At 43.0% G+C, this 13887-nt stretch overlaps 2 protein-coding genes across 2 annotated transcripts; one reads left to right on the top strand and one right to left on the bottom strand.

Moving 5' to 3' along the window:
* The first annotated feature begins 51 nt into the window (after positions 1–51).
* On the top strand, positions 52–6729 carry stx17 (syntaxin 17). The gene is made up of 7 exons (XM_088386339.1): positions 52–190; positions 622–768; positions 843–908; positions 1976–2287; positions 2393–2443; positions 3794–3880; positions 5441–6729. The coding sequence occupies exons 2-7, from the start codon at positions 646–648 to the stop codon at positions 5678–5680; spliced, it is 879 nt and encodes a 292-aa protein (XP_088242465.1). The 5' UTR covers positions 52–190; positions 622–645; the 3' UTR covers positions 5681–6729.
* Positions 6730–6731: 2 nt separating this feature from the next.
* On the bottom strand, positions 6732–13887 carry erp44 (endoplasmic reticulum protein 44). Its single transcript, XM_088386338.1, has 11 exons — positions 13709–13887; positions 12095–12167; positions 11980–12019; positions 11787–11902; positions 10712–10896; positions 10514–10629; positions 10281–10455; positions 10090–10201; positions 9638–9779; positions 8665–8767; positions 6732–8450 (listed from the first exon to the last, which is right to left on the bottom strand). Exons 1-11 carry the CDS (start codon positions 13766–13768, stop codon positions 8352–8354), a joined length of 1221 nt encoding a protein of 406 aa, XP_088242464.1. The 5' UTR covers positions 13769–13887; the 3' UTR covers positions 6732–8351.

Genomic DNA, 13887 nt, shown 5'->3' with positions numbered 1-13887 from the left:
TCGACCATCATGCGGAATATTAAATAATGTTCTTTCTTGTTTGAGGTCGGAAACATTTCGTCGACGCACTTGGGTGAGACTTGTTTACAAATAGCAGCTGTCAGAAACCTACCAGCCATCAGTTGATGTATATTTCGCCACACAATGGAAGGGGAAACATAATTATTGCACTTGAGAGCAATTCTTTTGGGTAAGCTTTGCCATACGTGGGTTTAATTTTGCTCCGTTTTTATGCGATCTTGTTGTGTCACAGTTAGCATCAAAACAATACGGAGCAACTAACTTTACGAGTCGATTGAATAGTGTGTCTCTGTCAACTCAAGCATTATCGTTTTTTTCATCGATTATATATTTATATATGTATATTACATAATTTTTACATATATACATTTTTTATAATATATATATAAATTTTACATACTATATAGAATTTGTATAATATATACACATACATTTTACATATATAAAATTTGTATAATATATAAATATAAATGTTACATATATATATAAATTTTACAAATATACATAAATTTTAAAATTTAAATTTGTATTAGTACTTTTCTGATGTCTATCTGATGTCTTTGCCTTATGCCTCTCTATAATATGTTCTAACCTGACAAGTGTGAAGTCACGTCGTCTGGTCCCATGGCGGAGGGAGGAAGCAAGCTGACACTGAGGCGCCTGGAGGCTCCCATTCACAAGTTCATTAAAGTGGCTCTCCCTACTGACCTCGAGCGGCTTCAAAAACACCACAACAACATAGTAAAGGTGAAACTTCAGATAACGCAGCCTGGCATCCACATCACAACAAATGTCTGATTGGTTTTCCATCTTTTTTGCAGTACCAGCAAAGCCAACAATGGGACCGCCTTCATCAGGAGCATATCAACGCCAGCCGAACAGTTCAGGTACATATTTGTGATAAATCATAAAGACATCTGTGAATTTGCTCTATTTTCTGTTATTATTTTACCCACCAGTGCATTTCAATAGACTTAAATTTGAGCTATTCATTGGCTGGAATTCCCCTTTCATAAAAAGGTTGTGTGTATAAGAATTGATGGATCGGTCCATCTTCTGATCTGATCAGTGGTCACTTATCCCTCTCATTATTTGTTTTATTCAGCAGCTGATTTTATCACTAGTCAATATATTTGCGATTTGTCACTTTTTTTTTCTTAGCGCTTCTTGTTCAGGCTGGGTTTTTTTCTCAAATACACCCGCCCTCCTTAAAAAAAAGACACAAAATGCCCCGATTTAATCTTTTGACACGGAAGTCTTACATGACATGTCGATGTCATGCACAGTTTTTTTGTTATTTATTGATTGCCATGTGTTTTCAAAAGCCTTTAAGGCTCCCCAATTTTTTTTTTTTTAAATTTCTTTTTAGATTGCCTATTCTGTTCAGGATCATGAATGCGTGCCATTAAGTTCCAGCACAGCTGACACTGTGTACCAGCCTGGGTACATCCTGCACAGGTCACCCATAAACCACACAGCCCTCAAGGCTTATTTTCCCCAAATTTTCTAAAACTCTCCAAATTTAGCATCTCCCCCCCCCCTCGTTTAATTGCATCTGGTTCCTAGCTCAACATTCGTCACAAACAGCAATAAAATACAATGTCCAAACTTGAATGGATGTTTTGTGAGTGTGTTTCGGCACATGATGGCTTTGAAATTCCCAGAGGGGTTCTGTTGCCAAGAAGACAGTCGGCACCCACCAATCCTCTCACCACGACCCTCCCAAGCCCCGGGGATGCTCACAGAGTGCTTTCCTGTGTCTTCATGGTGTTAATCCTGACTCATGGGTTGCTGCACTATGTGTTAAGTGTATTGGATGGACAGAGAGCTGTCAAGCACAGGCATCATCTAAAGCCAAAATCTGCCTACTCGATCCTAAGGCGGACGAAAAATTCACAACTAACCATTCACACTTCCAAACGTGCCAAAGCTAATCATCTTGTCATCTTTGCAGCAACTACGAGCAAACATCAGAGAGATGGAGAAGCTATGCGGCCGCGTCCGGCCAGAAGACGCCGCCGCTGTGGAGAAGATGGTCAAGCCGATTAAGGACAGGGCGTCGGCCGCCACGCGAGACTTCCTGCGCTTGCACGATGACCCCGCCCTTCTGTCCACGCCGCCATCGCCGTCGCCTGATTCTGCTCGGGCATCCGGTCGAGGGCCTGACACGGACGAGGAGTCCGTTTCTGGCTGGCAAATTCAAACCCAGTTGCCGGAGATCCCTGTCGAGGAAAGTGCTGCTGAATCTTGGGACAACCTTGAGGAGGTACTGAGTGGTCCCGTCTGGTTTTTGGTGCCCAACGTGATGTAAGATATTTTTATACGTCTTCTGCAATGCCTCAACTATTTTTTTTCCCTCCTCCCCTTTCAGGATCTGAAGCAGCTGAGTGGTTTGGTGACAAGCTTTTCCGTGCTCGTCCATGTAAGTATGAACAACAATTGGCTTTCACATGGAGAGCTTTTTTTTTTTTTTTTTTCCATCCCGCTCTGTTTGCGTTGCTGATGGCGCTCCTTTGAGAGCGCAGATCAGTTTAAGGACTCCTGCAGGGGGACCCTCGGGGGCCTCTCAGCAGAGGGGCGGGAAAAGCTTGAGCAGCAGCCGTGTCCGCGGGCGGGGAGGTGGCACACATGGGGATGCATCGGAGCAGGTGGAGAACAGACGGTTCAGATTATCACCCCATCCTCCGGGATGGAGGCAGGAGAGATTAACAGTGGCGGAGAGAGAGAGGAAAGATGTTGTGATGGTTCAAAACAGGCAAGAGGAGGAGCGGAAAGAGCATAGACATGTTGTTCCGGCATCACTGGAGGGGGGGGGGGGGTGCCACCAGGGGGCGGGGGGTCATATTCTCGTGCACAACCACTGTGTGTGTGTCATGTGTGTACTGTTTGCGGTGTTTTCCGCTATTACTTTGAATCTTTATCATTTCCCCAAAATGGACAATGTTGGTTCCTCACAGTCTGACATGGAAATAACTTGGTTTGATCAAAGCCCCAGACATTTCAATTATATTAAAACAAAAATGACTATAGCAGTTTATTGGCTTTCAGTTCTTCTTATCATTCAATTATTATTATTTTTGGGATGTCCAATTTGGTTCCAGCCTGCATCATGTGCATGCTACAACTCATCACAGCAACATTCCAAGTAATCGACTTCATACAGAAGTTTATCCGACCTTCAAATTGTTTTTTTTTAAATTGGTAAAGTTTGTTTACGTCGCTTTAAAAAAAAAAAAATCATTCCAACAAAATTTTAGGCTAAAAATGTTTCATTTTTATTCTGATTATTTTTTTATTTGCACATCTGATATTGTCTGTATTTAACGCTTCCCAAGTGGAGCACCAGTGCAGTGAAACAAAAAAAATAATTAAAATATTCAATCAGGATCACTCAATGCTTTTGTGCTCGAATAGAAAGAAAAAAAAAAGAAAGCTTTTTACGCGTTATTGTGCAAGTGAAGTGCTATGAATGGAAAGTGGCGATGTGGGGAGGCGGAGGAGATGGAAAGTGCCCTCCTTGTTGTTTGGTCACTGTGTCCATGTGGCCCTCATAGGGAGAGAGACAGCTGCCACTCTGAATATTTCATGAGACACACACACACACACATCCCTCACAAATGTCATCTTTAAGTATACCTCCAACCTGCACGATAACAATTAAAAGCACCAAAATAACAATTAATAATGTGTGTGCATATCTTTTGCCACCAGAACGTGTGTTTGTGTGTGTACATATTTATATGTGTGTGTGTGTCCAACCCTTGTGTTTCAGTCCCAGCAGGAGAAGATTGACAGCATTGAGGACAACGTCAACATGGCCGGTGCCAACGTGGAGGAGGGGTCCAAGAGCCTGGGGAAGGTGTGTATGGCGTGTGTTAATGTGCAAACGCACACACGGCATGTGTGTGTGTGTTGAGATCGATGGCACTTTGCCTCGCAGCTATTCCAACAGCGTTTGTCCCTATTGATCCGCTTGAAAACGGAGGAAAGCCACAATTAAGGAAATTGAGAGAGGAGAGGGATGGGAGAGGTTGTCAGTGTGTGCATGGAGAAGAGCTGGGAAAAAGCGCTTCATGTTTTTCATTGCCATTTGAGCGAGCACACTCGGAGAGCTGAGTGTACCTCGGTGGCCTTCGCACTTATGACACACTCGAAAATGCCCAACGCTTGGCCCCGTCATCGTGAATCACGTGGCGGAGCCACTCAACACATAACGACACACACCCACACCGCCGCGGTTCAATTCATTTGTTAAGATTCATTTGGGTGTTTTTTTTTTTGGGGTGTCAGGATTATATTTAACTCTGAGGCAAAGTTTGCCCGAACCACTATGCACTCTTCAGACGTCCCAATTAAAATGAAACCCTGACTGTGGACGCTATGATACAAAAAAAAAGATTTCTCGGTAGCCAAATTGCGAGCATACAAGGCAGAGCAATTAAATTCTCACCCGAGATGAAAATGCAATCAATTAATCTTCCGTTACCGCAATTTTGTGGCATCTCCATGCCAGAGACTAACGCCTATTTGCATGGGGGAGCCGTAAAGGTAACCGAGTCGTGATTGAACAACACAAGGTCGAGCTGGCACATTAGGCGAAAGGGCTTTGTGGAGATAACGCAAGATGAGAGCGGCGTCTGATGTTTTAACGAGTTGAAACGGCTCGTTATCTGTCATCGGGTCAAAGGACGTTGCTCGCGTGTACGCACACACACATACTTGTGTGAGTGTATATATGTATATACATATATATATATATATATCACACTCAGCTCAGGTGGAATTAGAATTGGCCGCCACAGGGGTGTAGTCGAGGGAGGTTAACGTTTGAACTAGATTAATTTAATAGTGAGGGGTTAATCAACAGTGTGTGTGTGTGGGAGTGTGTGTTGTGTGTGCGCGCACGGGCTCATTAATTGCCATCAGCAAAAAAGCACCTTCCACTCTGATGATAGCGGGTGCAAAAGCAGCCAAGGAAGATAATGGAATCAGTTTGAAGCTGTAGTGGAAGAGTCGCTTTTGCGTTCATACACACACAAGCTGGTTTGTGTGTGTATTTTTACTTTCTTTTGGCTCATGTGTGAGCATACAAGCAAGCATGGATTCAAATTTGGGATGGGCGTGATTTGTGATCTTTGAGAATATTTATGCAATACATACGAAACTTTATTGATATTTTCAGATCAATGCTTGTTTTTTACTGACACATTCATATATATAAGATTTGTTAAAAAATAAGGAATAAATAAAAAAAATAATGAAAATCAATCCAAAGTTAGAGGAGTTACATAAAAGCTAAATTAATTTATTATAGCCATGACAAGTACCGTCCAACACAAACTACACTAAATTCAAAAAAACTTTATTAATCCGCGTGTGATTGATTTTAACGCCGATGTCTCGGTGTGTGTGCTTGCAGGCAGTAGGCCACAAGTTGGCGATACTGCCTTTGGCCGGGGCGCTCCTGGGCGCCGCTGTCGCCGGCCCGCTGGGCCTGCTGATTGGACTCAAAGCGGCAAGCGCGGCCGTGGTGGGGGGCAGCGCTCTTGGCTTCGCGGGAGGCAGCCTGGTGAAGAAGCACCGTAAAAGCTTGCTGGCGCTGCAGATGAAGCAGCTGACGGCGCCGCCGGCCGACCCCGGGTCAGCCAAGGATGAGTGAGCCATGGAGTTTCCCGCCGGCCGCCTGATGCTGCTTGCATAATCAGGACTGTGAGCGGTTACACTACTACGGATGCAAAAACCCATTTGCATTTGTGACATGTGTAATGATACTTTTTAGTGGAACTGCGTCAAACTGACAAAATGGAGGCACCATGGCCACATTTGGAGAGCTCAACCCTCTTTCCTGTAAGAAATTCTCCCTATTTTGTCATCTATTTTACACTGATTAGGACTTTACAGTTAAAACTAAAATGTCACACCCACCTGTGATAGGTAAAAAAAAATTAATATAAAGAAACCATGTTAAAAAAAAAAAACTTTTAAACCTGAGGTGTCCCAACTACGGCTTGTGGGCACATTTTTTAGCGGCCTACAGTAATATACAGTGTGTCAGAAAAGTTGCACACTATAAAAAACTTGTATTTTTTTGCCTGAAAAACTTTCAAATATAAGTTACTGACCAACAGTTTTTTTTTTTACAATGCCAAAAGTGGAGTTTTGCCCTTCAATGCAGGCCAGATCATCAACCGGCACATCTACAAAAAAAAAAATAAAAATAGTCACAGGCATTCTAGCAGTTGGCCACTGAGTACATATAACAATCAGCGAGACTAATTTTACTGATGCATTTGGCATGACTAAAGTGAAAGGATTCTAGGAAAGAATAATCCCAGTATTTGAGCAGGAATTATGTTTTTGAACTCTAAAATATCCCATTTTTAGAACACCACGTATTTCAAAAAACTAAATTTCGAGTCAGCATTATTATGTAATATTAGATCAAATGAGTATAAAAATGAAGTCTCCACTACTGTTGCCTTCTGAGAAATTGCTGTAACTTCGTTATGATACAAATCTCCAGTCACATTGACTTGATAACTTGTGTTGTTTTCATTTACTTATGCACAACACACCCAAGTGCCGACATGTGATTCAAGTAATGTGCTCCATGTTTTATTTTATAGCTTCTTGTCAGCCAAACTAAATGTTGCCATCTTAAACTGTTTCAATGTCAATAAAGGCCACACAATAATACGCAAAACACAATATTTTGTAAAATGACTTTTAATCATCATCCCTTTTCCAAATTCTTCCCCTCTTGAGATGACTTGTTTGGAAATGGCAAGCCCCTCCTGATTCTTTCGTGTGTGGGCTGATACGTCCCAATGTCTCTTGGCCTCGATTGGACAGTAAAAACTGAGCAACAAGTCCTCTAAATCAAAACAAGTCCATTTCAAGGATCGCTAACTTGTACCAAAGACTCATTAAAAACTTTTTTTTTTTTTAAGAGGGCTCCTCTTTCTGACATACATTGTACAAAAACATGGTTGGATGGGCTTATGCAGAACATCACTTTGCATCACAGTGGAGTTAATTGGCTTAAGTGGCACGGCACAAAAAAAAATAATTTCGCTCATCATTTTAGTCGAATCTTTGGCAATCATTTTTTGTTAGGGGAAATTCCAGTATAAATTATCTTAACTCACAAAAAGTTGCCACGGTAACCCAAAGACTGACCCCAAGATGAACCCAAAATGGCACTTTACAGATTAACTTTATTTGACCTTCTCGAGCCTTTTGAACATCCGACAATGACGTGTTCCATTATTTTTTGTGGAGCTTGCTGACAAAATGATTTTCCAACTACATCTACTTCTGTGACTTTCTATAACTCTTCCGCTGTTGCAACTTGCTGAATGACTCTCAGCTCAGTGGCCTCATCCTTCTGAGAACATCTTGTGGGGTCAATTGTTAGTTATTGTCTTGGTTTCATGATGACTATGACGGTTTAAATGCCAATTGTAATTGGAGTAGGAAATTATTGGTCCATTCATTGATCGTTGTGAATTTTGCCAAGTTGTGCAAAAGTACTGAATCACTGAACGGTTCATTCAAAGAGGTCAAATTCAGTTCACCTGTAAAGGTTAGAGGGGAATTTTAGCTTTGCTGTCAAATTTCACCCAAAATTCTGTCAGGAATATATTCTCAGTCCTTTTATAAGTTTCTCTGTTTTGTTTTTTAGCAACGGTAAATGTTCCCCACCCCAGATTGAAAAACAAAGTAGTACCAAGTAGCAAATGTGTTTTCTAATCCTTCAGAAATATCGCGGAGAGAGGAAGAAGATGCCACTACTTCAAAATGGCGTCTTGTGCTTTTAAGAACACGCGAGGAGAATCGCCCGTGTGAGGCGACGTCGGAAAAACCTTGATGGAGAACGAGCCACGTTTAAGAACAAGTGGAGTGAAGGGTGAATGGAATAATCTAAAGAAAAATAATGGTGCATTTAATTTAGAACAACAAATGCCATGGAACACAAACATATGTACAAGCTCGAGAAAAAAAAAACAAAAAAACATAAAAATACTTCTCCTGATGCTTCGACCCCCAAACCCACATCTAAGTCTTCACCCTTTCCCAAAATCCAAAATAAAATGTTACGAGTTAAGAAAATATAGGTTTATCCAACATAGTTGTGTCATGGGCTTGTCTTTCTCACATGTTCTCGCCAGTTCTTCTTCATCTCTCTTTTCAGTAAGGGTGTTGCTGTTGTGTCCCGCTGGCCTGTGTCCTGACCCAAAGCCCCCCTCCCGGGACATGCCTACCCCCACCCCCCCACCCCGAGGCGTGGCATTGAGTCAAAAGGTGACTGGAAGGAAAGGAGGCTGAGGTCACAGCTCATCGCGGTCCCGTGTTAGGATGGTGTAGCGAGACCCGCTGGGTGCCAGTTTTTTGAAGGAGCTCTTCGGGGGGCTGCTGGCAATCTCCTCCTGATCACAAACACAAAGGCCGAGCAATTTAAAAAAAAAAAAATGCATTATCCGTTAGTTGCTTGCATGAAACCCAAGGGGCCTAAAATTGAACCTTGTGGAACACCACACGAGCAAAACTGTGGCCATTTTTCTTCATCGACCTTTGCATTGGATCTTATCAGATTGTGTTTTGGTGACTGAGAAGTTCAAGGCGGTGTGTGTGTAGCCAGACCTGTCCAGGCGCGCTGTCCGTGGGATCGGGACCGTGGTGGAACTCTCGATGTAGTTTTCCGGAGTGCAGGTCCAAGATGAACTGTTTCAGTTTGCCGGGAACACTAGAAATATTCAGCGCACACACGTCATCAATCGGCAGCATATCCCGACGGAACATTCCATGCATCCGGTCGGACCCGTTGGGTAATAAGACGCCGGTGACGTGAAGGCGTATTAATATATAAAGCTTCTTATTACCGACAGATCATACGGACGCTTGTGTGTGTCTCACTTTAGTGCATCCATACAACATACGCTGCACTAATGCAATTTCAAACTGTGTGCCACACGCAGCGTTGATGTGATGCAATTAGGCCAAGCGAGGCCCCGGTCAGTCCTCGGGGCTTGTGTCTATGTGATCGGGCTCTGATTGGGGAGGGGGGAGAATAAATAAGAGCACATTTGATTAGAATGGATTAGTTTAGCACTTATTGCCCGCGCCAAATCATGTCACATTAGCGCCGCTGTCCTGGCCCATTCAGAAAGGACAAGTTTAAGAAGGGCCTGACGTTTTTTTGGCTGGTGCGCAATTATGCTCTGTGTGTGTGTGTGTGTGTGTGGTGGGGGGGGTTATCAAGGCAGATGAGAACAATGGTGGCTCATGACATCATTAAGCATAGAGAGGAAGCACTAGTCAAATTTGTGGTCAGCTGTAATTAGATTTGCTTCATCGCTTTGACATGATGTGATTACTGCCGTAACGCTGGTGCACACGTTCCAGTAGATGCCAATTAAACTAACAAAAATAGTTTGAAAGTATTTACTTGTTTGTTGGTGGAATTATGTAAAAACAACTCAAAATTGCTGCTGTACAAGATTGGCGACATTTTCATTGTCCTTTGTAAATAATACCAAAAGCTTGACACATTCATAATTCTGTCTATTGTTCTTTTTGCAATCGAGAAGATGGAAGGCAAGCGGTGAGTACTTACCTGAGGTCTTTGTAGTCCGGGAACACGTACATGTGCCTGAACGAGTCGATGGCAATCACGGGACAGTCGGCAGGAGTCTTCTGGATATGTAGGAGAGGATGCCGGAACTTGTCGCAGTCGGCGTGCAGGAAGTTGATGGACCCTGAGCAACAGCAAAACAGTTAGTCATCAAACTGAGAAACATTGAACTGCAAAAAGTACTAAACAATTCGAATTTTCATCCCTATATTCAAAAATGGGACATTAATTTTAAGATTTTGTTATGTCTCCCTCTGTTGGTCACTGTTGTTGTTTTTTTTTTTATGTGTTTTGAAGAAGTTCTAACAGATAAGTGAATTTCTGTACTGTGTGCAGTGACAATGAATTGGATTTCATAATACTGCCAAGTTCGGATCTGATGCAGCACGTTGAGTAAAAAGCAGAAACACACAAAAAAAATAAAACACGCTAACCTTTCTCGCTAAAGAGTTGACGAGTCACTTCCTGCTGGAACTTCTCTAAGCTCTCGTTGTCATCTTTGAGATGGAACAGGATCAGGAAAGGGATGCCCTCTTCAGTGAGCTCCTGGAAAACAGACAGGGTTGTTTGAAAAATGTCCATTGGAAGATCTTACTGATGATGATGATAATCTGTGTGGGCAAACCTCTCCGTTTTCAAAGGTGATCTCCCTGACCAGAGGAACACACTTGTCCTGAACCCAAGCGTAGGTCAGGTCAAAGTTGTCCAGGTGGCCGATGTAGGCCATGTCGGGGATGTTCTCCCCAACCGGCTTGAAGATGACGCTGTCCCCGTTGAAGCGCTCCGACTCGGACACGGGCCTGCGGGGCGAGAACGTTGAGACGTTGCGGGAAGGCCAACGACAAAAAAAAATCTCACCCGAATGCAGCTGAGAAGACGCAGTCATCTCGGAGGATGTTGGCGACTTTTTCAAAGGCGCGGTATTTGTCCGAATCTTTGTTCTCAAAGTAACCGATGATGTTCCTTTTGCTTCTCTGTGGGAGCAGAAAAACTCATTGCAATGTCGATTTTGAATTCGGTTCGGCCCGATAACAAACGTGTTTCGTTCCCGCTCACATCGACAGATTTCAGCTCCTCCTCCGAGTGGATCTCTATCACGGGGTCAACCTGCTGCTGGCGGATGAAGTCGGCGATGGCCGCCACTGACCTCTGACCCCTGTACTCTCGCTTCATCATCATGCCGTTGCGGAACAGCTTCAGCGTGGGGTACTTGCTGATGCGGTAGCGCTGGGCTATGTCGGCTACACAGAAGGCGAAGTTGGGAGTAAGAAAGTGATTGATTGAGAGGGGTGAGTGAGCACACACACACACACACACACACGGGGGGGGGGGCATAAAATGAACGTCAAAGAGCGGCGGCGATGGTGGCGGTGAAAAGGCTGAAAACACAACCTCCAGACAGCTCTGAGGTCTGATCTCCCACATGAAAGCTGCCCCCCACTAGGGGTAAATATTCGTTGTGCAGTCACTCCCTCCCTGTGTGTGTGTGTGTGCACATATGTGGCAGGTGTCAATCTCTCCGCAGGGCGTCTCTAAGCCTCCAGGCTTCACAGGAAGCAGCAGTTTTGTCATTAGTCTTCAAACAGTTTGCGGGTCATCAATAATTCCCTTTAATTTGCTTTATCTCAAAAGGCTGCGGCCGGCTGGGCGGTTTGTGTCTACGCTGCCTTTTGGTGTGGCGGCCATCTTTTGCGTATGTGGCCTCATCAAATATGGTGTGTTTCCATTTGGCGTGTTTAACATGAAAGGGGCTGAACTGCGTTTTATCATCAATGTGCACGGAGCTAAACAGATATCCGGTATTTGAAAGGATATCGATATTAGTATGTAATTTCCTTTTTAGCTCGTTGGATTGCAGATATTAGATAACAGCGTCACCGATTCAAGCTTTCTAAATAAAGTAAACAAAAAATGATCACTTTTGATTTTGATTGACACTGTCAGGAAAGTCTTTGTGGCAAGTTTAAAAGAAGGCAAAGTTTTCCAGTGGCTTCTTGATTCAGGTCTCCATTTTTTTAATTTTAAACCAATTTTTCATTTTCATAACCTTTTAGGTTTTTGCCAACAAGAAGATTTGTGTTTCCACAAGAGGCGGGCGGTGCAAGAAAAGGGTGGAGATGTAAACACTCACAATGCTGGTCGCAGTCAACTCGTGCAAACACCACCTGCTTCATATCCGGGAACTCCTCCCGCATGATGTTCGACGCCTCCTCAAAGATGGGATGGAGCATCTGGCTAAATCTGCACCTAAGGTACCAAGAGGGGGGGGTCATCAATGTCTGTTTACAACATTAAAATCTATGCAGAGCAGAGAAGTCACTTACCAGTCAGCATAAAAGTTCACTAAGGAAACAGCAGCATTGTCTGCAACCAGACACACTCATTAATGAAAATTCAGCGACAGGTTTATTGAATGATCCGTATTCTACGATGTCTTACTTAAAACGTCATCAATGTTGGCGGAGTCCAAACTGGTGATTTCTGCTTGTCCGGGAGTACTAAGGCCCATCACCTATGGAAAATGGTTAGCGGTTAGTTACATATTTACTTTACAGAGGGCTCCAAAACCTAAACCATACTATCAGAGAAATTGCGAGAGTTCATCTTAACAACCAAACTTGTTAAGCAAATCATGTTAAATAGAGCAAATGTCTACCAGCCATCATTATCTCCCACAGAACAAATATAGGAGTGTTTATCATAATGACTCGATAAAGATAGTTTAATGCTTATCCTGGACTCACTAACAACTCGGGTTGCAGTTTTTTGCGATATATGTTGAAACAGCCTCAATGACGATGCCGTCTCCGCTCCCATCTTATTACTCTGATGTTATTTAAGTAATTTGAAAACATCATGCTTGACTACAAGAGCCTTGTCAAAGACTGTAAAGACAGAAGGTATGGCAGACGGGCGTTGCCCTGCACACACCGCAACCTCGCAGTGTCGTCAGAGTACAAAGAGCAGCCTTGGGTTCCTTGGTCAAATTGAAAATTGAAAAGAAGGAAGTGCACGGCTCTTGGTTTCACCAAGTGATGGGAAAAGTTAGTTCCGCTGTATAGTAATTGGGAATCTGCCCTAACCAGTTAGCTTGAGAATGTAAACATGGAAATCCTATATCCTATGCTATTATCTCCTGTTAAGGTTTTCTTTGTCATTAATGCATTTTTATTTGAGCTGGTGGACACAAGGAATTTTCTATTTTTAGTGTTTTCAATGTAAAGAGAAATAACATTCACTGCCCACATCACAAAGCAAAAACATGGTTTCCTTGCATGCTATTTTTTAATAATCTCCTGTTTTGTGTTATTGCTGCTGTAACTCTTATTTTTTCTTAGCCATCATTACCTTAGTAAGATGAAAATAACCGTGCAAACTATTTTAGGTCAGGCCCAAAGTAACACAAAGTTGCAGCGCTCGTTTCCGGGTTGTTAACCAATCAGATTGAGCCACAACAGAGGACTTCACCAACCGGCGAGCATCACCCACAGACACGAAGGAATCAATCGTAAACTACAAAAAAGTATAAAACATCTTTACTGCAAAAACAAACCTACGTAATCGCTTGTGTTAAACATACTAATCCGACCAAACGAATATAATGACATTTAACCAACGAGAAATATTTGGACAGTCTGCTTAGAGTAAGAAACTTTGAGAGCATGCATGTTATTGTCAAAAGTTTGGACATACTGCTTGTTAAACAAATAACAAGCGAACTGTATGGATCAAAACAAAGTAAATTAAAGGACCATCGGTAATGTCACGCAACATCACCGGCTAATTTGCATAAAAGGCTACTGCAAAATCGGTTGGCAAAAACTTCCATTGCAAGAGTGATCTTGCCAAGGATATAAATCTGCTCCAATGAAAGACCGGTTTGGTATATAAATCACTACAACAGCATAAAAAAAGCCACGTCTAATGACAGGGGAGGCTGCTCGGTTAGCTAACCGCTAGCCTGGCTGGTTAGCTAAGAGCCTTCAGCTAACGTTAGCTTACCTTTTACCAATAATCAAAGTGTCATTTACGGGGATGAGAAAAAGATCCTACCAGTAGTATGACGCAACTGATGGAGTTACAGAGGGAGGTTAATATTGTTGATAGTTTCATCGTATTGTAGAAAGTGTGAAGGTGCAAGGTGGTGGTAGTGATGATTCGCCCCTGTCTGCTTCGACACCGCTCGTTGCTGCAGCAGGAACAGCGGCGATCCGATCTCGTGGTGACCACGG

Source organism: Syngnathus floridae, chromosome 10, assembly GCF_059516105.1.
Source record: "Syngnathus floridae isolate MCC-2025c chromosome 10, RoL_Sflo_1.0, whole genome shotgun sequence".
Taxonomy (NCBI): Eukaryota; Metazoa; Chordata; class Actinopteri; order Syngnathiformes; family Syngnathidae; genus Syngnathus; species Syngnathus floridae.
The sequence above is the reverse complement of the archived record's forward strand: the minus strand, read 5'-3'. Positions and strand labels throughout refer to the sequence as shown.